Source organism: Aplysia californica, unplaced genomic scaffold (genome assembly GCF_000002075.1).
Source record: "Aplysia californica isolate F4 #8 unplaced genomic scaffold, AplCal3.0 scaffold00149, whole genome shotgun sequence".
Taxonomy (NCBI): Eukaryota; Metazoa; Mollusca; class Gastropoda; order Aplysiida; family Aplysiidae; genus Aplysia; species Aplysia californica.
The window spans coordinates 51,854-62,304 of NW_004797419.1; the positions used below are offsets into that span (position 1 = coordinate 51,854).

Sequence of the window (10,451 nt, forward strand, 5' to 3'; positions counted from 1 at the left end):
TGTGTGTGTGTTTGTGTGTGTGTGTGTGTGTGTGTTTGTTTTTGTTTGTGTATGTGTGTGCGTCTGTGCGTGACTATATTAAAATGTGTTCTTGTGTTACGTGTGTGATTATATAAAAGCGTATATATGTTCGCGTGCGTATGTGTGTAGGCGTGTGCGTGCGTGCATTAGTGTGTAAAGGAGAGAAGGTATTCTCTCTTCAAGTTTGAATCAGCCAATCCTTTTCCAATAGCCTAGTCATAGAACTCGTCACTGTCTTGGAGCTGAAAAACCAGCCCAGTCCACTGTCGCCATTTGACGTGGCCCGTTCCGCGACAGTGAACTCAGCTCGCGCAGCTGCGCAGGTGGTTTGAAAGGTCAAGGTAGGCCTATAAATGATGGGCGCGCATCTATTTTCGCGCACTTTTACATCTCAGCTCGACACGTAAAGTCGCATTGAGATTAAAATTAGCAACTCGCTTCTCGCCTTTTTCCGTACCTCTACAATATTTCAAACGTTCCAACATGGTGAGTACATCACAAAAGACATATTTTCTTTTCAATCTTTGGCTATAAGCCTTACTAAGTTTGTTCGTAGAGAAAGAAAGTCCCGCCTCTCACCTACCGCTAGTAGCTTCTCTTGTCTCTTTCGCTGTCGCCATTTTCCCCCTTTAGATTCTAAGTGGATGTCGGAAAACGGGCGACTTAGATCTGACAAGGCAGACGTTATTTCAAGTAAAATCTCAGTGAAAGCTTTGCCAGGCAATGCATCCTGTGAAAATGCCATTGAAACATAGTGAAGATAGTCATAAATGTGAATGATCTAATCTAGATCTAGATCTAGAAGTAAAAGTATAGTCTGCTAGAATAGAAAATAGGGTATTTTTTAAACTTTCCCTCCCGTCTCACACTCACTCAGCTACCAGATGCCTATTTTCTACTAAATATTGATGCGCTGAACACGAATATCAACATCATTTCCGTCGCAAATTAATAGTTTTTGAAATATTTGATTGTTTTTAACCGAGATAGACATGCTTTGGACCAATGGGGGGGTTCCAGGGGGGCTTGCCCCACTGGGGTAAAAGAAAATCTGGGGGGTTACAGGGGGGCATGCCCCCCTGTTTTTACCCATAATTTGATATTTTACAGTTAGATTTGAAATTGTCTTGAAAATAATTGATTTGCGACAGTTTTAGCACTGTTTTATGTGTGATCTGCAGCAAACAGTACAGCAGTTTGACCCCTGAAACAGTGCATCTGTGTGCGGGAGTGAAAGTAAAAATTTACCGAAAATAGAATGAGGACCACGGAGGAACGAGGAACGCGGTAGTCTTGTCAAGAGTCTTGTCGCTCATTCATTGTACTTTGTCTGTCAGTTGACAGTTGATGCCACAGCTACATCTTCCCCCAACCCACGCCCCACAGTAGCCTAATAGTCTTCTCCCCAAGGCCCCCCCCCTAGATCTAGATCTAGACCTAGATCTAGATCTAGATCTAGATCTATCTTCCAGATTATTTTATGCATTTTTAAAGAATTTCGGTCATGTTGCTGTTGGTTGGAGTTGGGTTCAGTTGTTTGGCTAACCCTACTCCAACCTTAACCCTGTGCTTAGGCTAACTTATTAAATACGACAAAAATGTATAAAAACATGTGTCATGTCATGTAGCCTTCATGTATGAAGTATGCAGGTGGAAGACTTCCCAGAGGTCAACAGTCAACATGGAGGTCATTTTCATTTGAAAATTTGATCAACAGACTTTTACTTTTACTGTGTGCATCAATTTATTTTTATAGTGAAGGCAAAGGTATATATAACGAACGTGAGTGCAATTGCATTATTTTATCCTCCACAGCGTGAGTGTATCTCTATCCATGTCGGACAAGCTGGTGTCCAGATGGGCAATGCCTGTTGGGAACTGTATTGCCTGGAACACGGCATTCAGGTAAATGATTGTAAATTAAAACATCAGCTTAGCACAGATAAAGGAAGAAATTATTGCAATTGATGGTTCCTACTGTGATATAATTATTAATATTATTGCGCTTAGGGATCATTTTGAAAATGTTTCTCTTTTAAATTGATTCTGTTACCTGTCAAAGGGCATGAAATTAGTTTCTAACTTTTTAAGCCATTTTGGAAATGGTACAGTGTATGTTTGACCTGTTTTAATCAAAACTGAGGTTATTTTGAACTGAAAAGGATACATTTAATTTATTAAAATATCCATTAATTACCATTAATAAAACTTAATTAATGATGTTATTCATTCCTTCCTGGAATCTAATCGAATGTGCTAAGCAATGATTGCCATTCACTGTCAAAGCATGAGATTGTTTATAATTTTTAGTTTCCATTTCTTCAGTGGCGGTGGGTGGACCAAGATTTGGGTGGGGCTTAGGTTTCTTCCACTTCTTTATCACCAAAAAGCAAGCAATAAGAATAAGAACAAAACAGTGATGATTTTGCTATACTCACTGCCAGCCACTGCATTTTGAGCACCATTCAAACGAGAAGAGTCACCTTTGTCTTCCATCTCTTTGTTCTTAGTTAAAGTTAAGCTCTTCTGAATGGTGGTGACGAAGCCGTTTCACCTCCAAATTTCTCTAATTAGTTTTTATCTGAAGAAAAAGTTGCCTCAAAAGTGGTTTGATGTAATTAATAACTTAAATCTCAGCGGCACAAACACACAGGACTCCAAACACATACCGTCTATGAGGTGGATAGGGTCGTGTTGTTGCGGAAAATAGAACGCGTCTGACAAAGGCCCTATGGGCGCATAGGTATCTGTGTCACTACTGTCACTGGGGGAAAGTGTGTCGTAAACTTTCACCCCATTGTCAGGGCTGGGAGAGCGTGAGCCTTCTGTGCAGTGTAATTTTGTAAGTGTTCTACCTTTTAACGAGAAGAGTTTCATTAAAGACGGGCGCGGGAACCGGCTTATTCTTTCTGAGCCCTAACGACATTTGATTGGCTGTTAGGTTACTCTAGTTGTAAGTGGTGACAACAATGATTGGATAAACGGGCAAGCCGCCAAGCTGATAACTGTTTTCATTGCGTGCGATCATGACGGTTTCAACTGCTTATTTCGTTATTTAAGAAACTTTCATTAACTAAGGGATAGGGTTGGGGCGGGGGTGAGGGGCTCAAGCCCGTAAGCCCTTCACTACCCACCGCCACTGCATTTCTTAATCATAGGGTGTAATGATAATGACAGCCTTTTTGTCTTGTAAAACATGACATGTTATAATTATAATAATAGATTTCATTTTTAAAGCGCTCTATCCCATACTCGTATAAGCTCTGAGTGCTTTGTACACTTCTATCTCATGATTATTCACACAAGAGAAAATTTTTCACAGAAACAAGAAAAGCCAATTCAACCACATGAAGAACTTTCACAACCGTACAATGTACGAAAAGACAGCAGTCAAAAACAAATATCAGCACTTACTGACACACTATAACTAAGAATTATGTTAGATTAATAAGCACCTAAAAAGAATGACTAAAATGCAAATTTTAACTTAGTTTCAAGATCTCAGTCTAACTCAAACAAAATAAAAAGTAATCTTAAAAATGCGTTTTTATTTTACAAATGGATTGCCCATAAAATTTCTCTTAACTGTGACTTTGCAGGTCGATGTGCTTTCTTGCACTTGGCCCTCTCCCCCCCCCCCCCCAAATAAAATGAATTGTCAGTGATGCTGTGAAACATTCTCAAACAATTCATCCTCTCACCACAGCCTGATGGCCAGATGCCCTCAGACAAGACAGTTGGAGGAGGTGATGACTCCTTCAACACCTTTTTCAGTGAGACTGGAGCAGGCAAGCACGTGCCGAGAGCAGTGTTTGTTGACCTTGAACCAACAGTTGTGGGTATGTGTATAAAAAATTAGAATTGCTCTGGTGTGGTTTGCTTCTTCTTTCCTATCAAACATCTATCGTCCTTATCTCCCCTCCTTTTTTATGTTTGTTACTCTCTTGTAACACCTCTAATCCTCTGGCGCTCCAATGACCTTATGAAGTTGCGAGCGTCGTAAAACCTCTACTAAAACAAACAAACACTTAGGTCTCTTGCCGATACCAGCGTTTGTGATGTTACAATTAAGATTTTCGCTGTTGCAGGCATTGAGTTCGGTACCTGAGTGGGGATGGTTTGTTTAATGAGGTATTTCTGTGCGTCTGCTGGGATGTTTATCTCTTTCTGGCACGGTTGAAGCAGCGAGACTCCTAATTATGTTTAGGGGGATGGTAAACACATTTATATATTTTTTTTTCTCTCTCAAGCAAAACAAGACCAGTAAAATCTTTGATATACATATGTATTCCCCGCAGACTTTTTGTTTATGAACATAGTTATGGTAATTGGTGGTGAAATGATCAAAACTGAGCTCATAGCGCGGTAAAACACCTACTAAATCAAGCAAGCACAATTGATTAAGATAAGATTTGAAGGTACCTTACCAAGAGGGCAGAGTCGCACATTTCCAATTAACCCGGAACTGGAAGTGGAAAAGAATCGTTATGTCCATGATTTTTATCAAATAAGGAAGACAATCTGGCAGTAAAGATATACTTGCTGATTTGAAGTGTTGATACCAGTGTTTGTTTGGTGAAGAGGTTAAAAAGCTCTTTGTTGTAAGATATGGAAGATGGGAGTTACATTCCCTAAAAAGGAAGTTAAAAAAAAAAATCAAGTATCTTCTCTGTCTCTTAGAATGTCATATCCTCTCATCCAGCCCTCCACCTAAATGATTGAAATATGCTGGTGAGGGGAGTAAAATGGTTATTGTAACTGTTGATATATTCTGAATTTTCTTTTTAATCATCCCTTCAGATGAGGTTCGTACTGGCACATATCGTCAGCTGTTCCACCCAGAGCAACTGATTACAGGCAAAGAAGATGCTGCCAACAATTATGCCCGTGGTCACTACACTGTGGGCAAGGAGCTAATTGACATGGTGCTGGATCGCATCCGCAAACTTGCCGACCAGTGCACAGGCCTCCAGGGCTTCCTCATTTTCCACAGGTACTGTATGGAGAAGTTCATTGTTGTGTGACATAAGTCCCAATTCCCAATTTTTAAAAACTGTTAGGCACATTCTGGAAGAGTTGATTTTACTGATGCGTATGTCAATAAATATTTTGAATTTTCAGAGATCATGTAAGAACGGTTTTTGATGTTGCTGAACCTTGATTTGTATCAAGGAAATTGATTTGGTTTGAAAAATATATAATTTCAACATGTATATTTTGCTATACAATTGTGAATAAGAGTAAAAAAACCCAATGCTTTCTATATATTTACTGAAAATTTTATAAATATTTGTCTTTGTAAATCAGTAGACTAGTGATTGATAAAAGATCAGTTTTTGGCACTTACAAGACCAAATTGTGTTGATATTGCCATAAAACAGACTCTATCACAATCACAGGTAATGCTTTGGTTATTTTTTTGTGGTTTAAGTAAGTTTGACCTAATTTTGTCCATAGTTTCATAAAACATAAGACTCGATCAATAAAGCTTTGAGTCTGTCAGCTTCTAATTTATTTTTGTTTTGACATGGATCATGCAATAGAGCCATGGGATGGAAATTTTCTGCTCACACTGGTGGCCTTTCGGAGCCCCCCCATTGAAGAACTGTTAGACATTCCATCGAATTTGAATAAAATTTAAGATTTTTGTCTTGAATTAAATTTTCATCAGTCATGCGCTACATTTGATAAATGATGTGGAAATACACATTTTTAGGTGTGTTTATTTACTACATGTTTATTTTTTACTTTTGGTTTGTAAAATTGTCTTAATCTACTGAGGTTCTGGAAACTCAAATCCCCCATTCTAATTTTTAGGGAGAATTTGGAGGAAAATTCCTAGTTTTGGTGAGTGGTTGGGTGGTTAGCAGGTCTGCTCTCTCATCTCAAAGGCTATTCTTATTGCTGGTCGCAGGTGGTTGGAGGGTGCTCCTGGTTGGTCCTACTCCTACTTTTTTATTTTTATCCCTCTGTCTTGCTTTTTTTCTGCACGAATCGACTGTTATTGTGCGGGGTTTGTTTTTTTCGTTACTCAAATTCAGACCAGGCTACTCTCATCACTGGTCCCTTGTGTGAATACCTGATTTCTGGATTTATTCTGAAAATTGTCTCAGTGATTACCAGCTAGGGGCTTGAGAAAAGCCTCCAAGTTTACATCCATGATCATGATAATTATTGCTGGAAGCAGATTTTGCATTGTTTTTATGGTTCTTCTTCCAGTTTTGGCGGTGGCACTGGGTCGGGCTTCACTTCCCTTCTCATGGAGAGGCTCTCTGTGGATTATGGCAAGAAGTCCAAACTGGAGTTTTCTGTCTATCCAGCCCCTCAGGTGAGTTACCAACCAAAGTGTTTAGGAAATAGTTCTCACTGTTGCCTCTCTGTCGTAATTGTGTTGATAGCGCTTTTAAACACATCAGTGACTTATAGCTAGTGGGGGGGAAGGTATGAAGTTTATAAACAGCTATCAAGCAAAAATTGTTTGGGTGGCAGCAACGGTTAAAAAAAATTCCAGCAGATAGTCTTCCCAGCGCACACCCATTTTTGGATAGAACGTTTTTTGCCTGGCTATGCTTTCTTCTGTGTGCAAGCTAGTATTTGTGGCTATAAAGAAAGCTATATCATTGAAACCCCCACCCCTCAAAACTAACCTGTAATATGGTCCACTGATAATGTAGTAAAGTAACTGTTTAGTCCATATAATTGTGTGCCAAAACATCATGCAGTTGAAGCTTTCTGATGACGTTCTATCTAGTCTGATACTGTCAGTCCTATCCACCCAATAGTCTATCTGTCAATTTCAATGTTTGCTAAAACGGACCGGAAAGGTGCTCTGGGTGTGAATCTCACTCAGCTAAATTCTCGATTGCACTGTAAAAAAATACTCAAATTTGACAAATTTGTAGGGTGGTCTGCTGATTGTTATCCTAAGAAATGTTTTTTTATTTATATTTTTCCGCTTGTAGGCTCATGTAATGTTTTTTTGTTTGTTCTCCCTTTAGGTTTCCACAGCTGTGGTAGAGCCATACAACTCAATCCTCACCACTCACACCACTCTGGAGCACTCTGACTGTGCCTTTATGGTTGACAACGAGGCTATTTATGACATCTGTCGCCGTAACCTGGACATTGAGCGGCCGACCTACACAAACCTCAATCGTTTGATTGGTCAAATCGTGTCGTCCATCACTGCTTCACTGAGATTTGATGGGGCTTTGAATGTGGATCTCACGGAGTTCCAAACCAACTTGGTGCCATACCCACGTATCCACTTCCCTCTGGCTACCTACGCTCCCGTCATTTCTGCAGAAAAGGTTTGTTACTAAAAGCCTACGGTTAAACCCAACTGGGAGCCTTAGTGACTCAATAGTTTTACATCATCATTTTAAAAAGAATGGAGAAAATTGTACTTGTAAATCCTCTGAGAGACATAAGGTTCCAAACTTTACCGGTGAAATTGTGTTGGTTGTGTCTTAAACTTTACTCATTAAGACTAAGACGGAGAAATAAATCAAACCAAACTTTGCAACTGAGATTTCTGAAAATAAACAAAATGTGACCCAATGTTTCTCCCTCCCCTCCCCTCTGTAGTCTTCATACGTATGCTATTATCAGGGATGCCAAATCTCCAGTTTTTCCGGCTTTTCCCGTTTTTTCATACACTTGCAAAGGAAGGGAATGGTAAGAGAAATGTCTTTGTTTGTTCATTTAAAGATTTTACAAGGTTCGTTTTAGGTGAGGTATATTGCTCCGCTCATTTTCAGTTTTTTTTTTTCAAAATCACTTGGCATCCCTGTATTATAATGGAACTTGGTGTATTGTTCAGTCACAGTGGAGTATCTTTAACTGGAATTCAATAATCGTTCAAACAATATTTGTTCTGACTTTAAAGTATTTTTTAATATCGTCAATGAGTGATGACCGCAGCGTTCATTATGTAATTTTCTGAACATTTGGTTTCCATTGAATTTCTCAGGCATACCATGAACAGCTGTCTGTTGGAGAAATTACGAACTCCTGCTTCGAGCCAGCCAATCAGATGGTGAAGTGTGATCCCCGTCATGGCAAGTACATGGCCTGTTGTATGCTGTACCGTGGGGATGTGGTGCCCAAAGATGTCAACGCTGCCATTGCTACCATCAAGACCAAGAGAACTATTCAGTTTGTGGACTGGTGTCCAACTGGCTTCAAGGTATGCTGTCAAATGTTTTTGGAAAAGTTTTGAAGGTGACTGATGTCTGTGTATGAGCAGTTTGGCTCTTTGCAGTGGCAGGAAGAAAGCATGGGATCCAATTCCTGAGTGGGGAAATTTTTTTATATTGTCTCCATGGGCTCGGGTTGGCTTTCTGGTGTCTCGCATGCTGTGTATTGACAATGGTAGGCTACTGTGACTGAGTGAAGAAAGAAAGGAAAGGGGGAGAGTCAGGAACGATGAAACGTTGAAATGGCACAGAATTATTTCCTGTGTTGACCAGGTCTGCTGGGATTTTTCATCATGTTAACTCACTTCAGACGGGTCACACAACAGTTGCGTGACCCCCGCCATGACGCTCGCGTCGGGTCTCACAAGCCCTGCGTGACCAACTTTGGAATTTTTTTTTCGCTCTACAAATCACGCACGGATCGCGAGACCCGCCTCGTACCCTTGTTTGGCCAAGCCTGAGCTACTTAGATTTCGTTTCGTATCTCTGGGGCCGGTAGTTTTTAAGTTATTGAAGGTGAAGGACAGTGACCCCAACTGTGGTTGAACAGACCGGAACTCGCGCTTTGTTTTTTTCTATACAGCTCATAGTAATCCGACAGTCGCGTCGTAGTAACGGTCGAAGAAGTCGCATGAACAAGAATCACATAATTTCGCCGTTTTCTATACTTCTGTACGTTTTACTAGTTCTAGTGTCTCAGAATATGATGTGTCTAATAGTTAGGATCATCCTGGATATGTACCCGAACACGGCCCGAGTCGTAGTTCTAGGGCTAGATCTAGCACTAGTACCGGTGTTGTTTTTCGCGCAACGAAATCACAACGTCGTGCCGTACATCTGTCTCATGTAATTCAGTGTATGGGTCTGAATCAATGCACAGACCAGCTTTTATATTTTCACCAAACACTTGCACATGTATACAAATAAAACCAGAACACTTTGAACTTTTATTTTTGTTGTTGCAGTGAATTTCATTCTACTTGTCACGTCTCTGGAAATTTTTCGAAATTCAAATTCATGCCAATTTTTAAAAAATCATACAAATTAAAGTATTAGACTTAGACAACTTTAGTTTTTTGTATTAGATTAAGCTTGAATGTTACTTTACTGTGTCAAAAAATGATTACAATAGGGTAATTCTGAGAGTTGTGGTGATTTATTGAAATACCCCCCAAAACGCCAGTCTTCAACGCTTGTGGCTGGTGAAAGGGCCCAGTCGCAAGTGAGTTAATTGCAATGCATACAATAAAGAGGGAAAAAATGGGGATTTTCAATTTTCTTGGTATCAGGAAAATCATGTTAAATGGCTTTTGTGTTAAAGTATATTGTACATGCACGAGAGGGTATGGCAGGTGGTTTTAAGGCACCGCTGGTTGGCATTTCTTCTTTTGTATTTTGTCTTTCTTGCTTTTAACCAATACCCAATGACAGCAATTTTGTTGATGTGCTTCTCTTTACTGAAATATATTGAGGATTTGTAGAATGTGTCTGTGCGGTACACTTATTGACTTATTGCTCTTTTGCCTCTCCCTTGACATTAGGTTGGCATCAACTACCAGCCCCCCACTGTGGTCCCCGGAGGTGACCTGGCCAAGGTACAGCGTGCTGTGTGCATGTTGAGCAACACCACGGCCATTGCTGAGGCCTGGGCCAGACTGGACCATAAGTTTGATCTCATGTATGCCAAGAGAGCTTTTGTGCACTGGTGAGTATTTGTTCCACTCTATCCTGTCAATTCAGCGATTCCGCCCTCTAGTGGGCAATTTGGTCATTTTGGAGGGTGGTTGGGCTCCGATAAGGCCCTGTTATTGCCGATAACTTTTAATAGAGACAAAGAGTAGGAGAAAACGGGGATATTAAACATCCCTGTTATTGCCGATAACTTTTAATAGAGACAGAGTAGGAGAAAACGGGGATTTTAAACATCCCTGTTATTACCGGATCCCTGTTATTACCGGGCCTGTTATATATATGGTTTCCACTGTACATACTTTAACAACATTCTGCTGTAACAAGCTGGTTTTGATTAGTAATGGTTTAAACACTCTACTCAAAAGCTCCTCAATATTGTCTCGTCACCTCTTGGTTTTGAGATGTGGGCAGTCCACTTTGGTAGCAGTTATTGAACATTAGGGCATGTTAAGTTTTGTATTTTATGCAAAACGAGTGGTGTTAAGTGTTAAAAAAATTGTTTGGTTTCAGTGTCAATTTTTTAGGAAGTAAGCATTCCCC

General features: G+C 40.1%; 1 protein-coding gene across 1 annotated transcript; it reads left to right on the forward strand.

Annotated features, from left to right (window-relative positions):
• Nucleotides 1–390: 390 nt before the first annotated feature.
• On the forward strand, nt 391–9,949 carry LOC101851037 (tubulin alpha-1D chain). Its single transcript, XM_005097197.3, has 8 exons — nt 391–507; nt 1,837–1,926; nt 3,728–3,860; nt 4,822–5,014; nt 6,241–6,349; nt 7,020–7,331; nt 7,994–8,209; nt 9,761–9,949. Exons 1-8 carry the CDS (start codon nt 505–507, stop codon nt 9,926–9,928), a joined length of 1,224 nt encoding a protein of 407 aa, XP_005097254.1. The 5' UTR covers nt 391–504; the 3' UTR covers nt 9,929–9,949.
• Nucleotides 9,950–10,451: the final 502 nt, after the last annotated feature.

Bases quoted from the DNA above. Each gene is read 5' to 3' on its own strand.
- LOC101851037 (XM_005097197.3), top strand. The intron at 3,861-4,821 runs GTATGTGTATAA...TCATCCCTTCAG, and splicing joins CCTTGAACCAACAGTTGTGG to ATGAGGTTCGTACTGGCACA. The intron at 6,350-7,019 runs GTGAGTTACCAA...TTCTCCCTTTAG, and splicing joins CTGTCTATCCAGCCCCTCAG to GTTTCCACAGCTGTGGTAGA.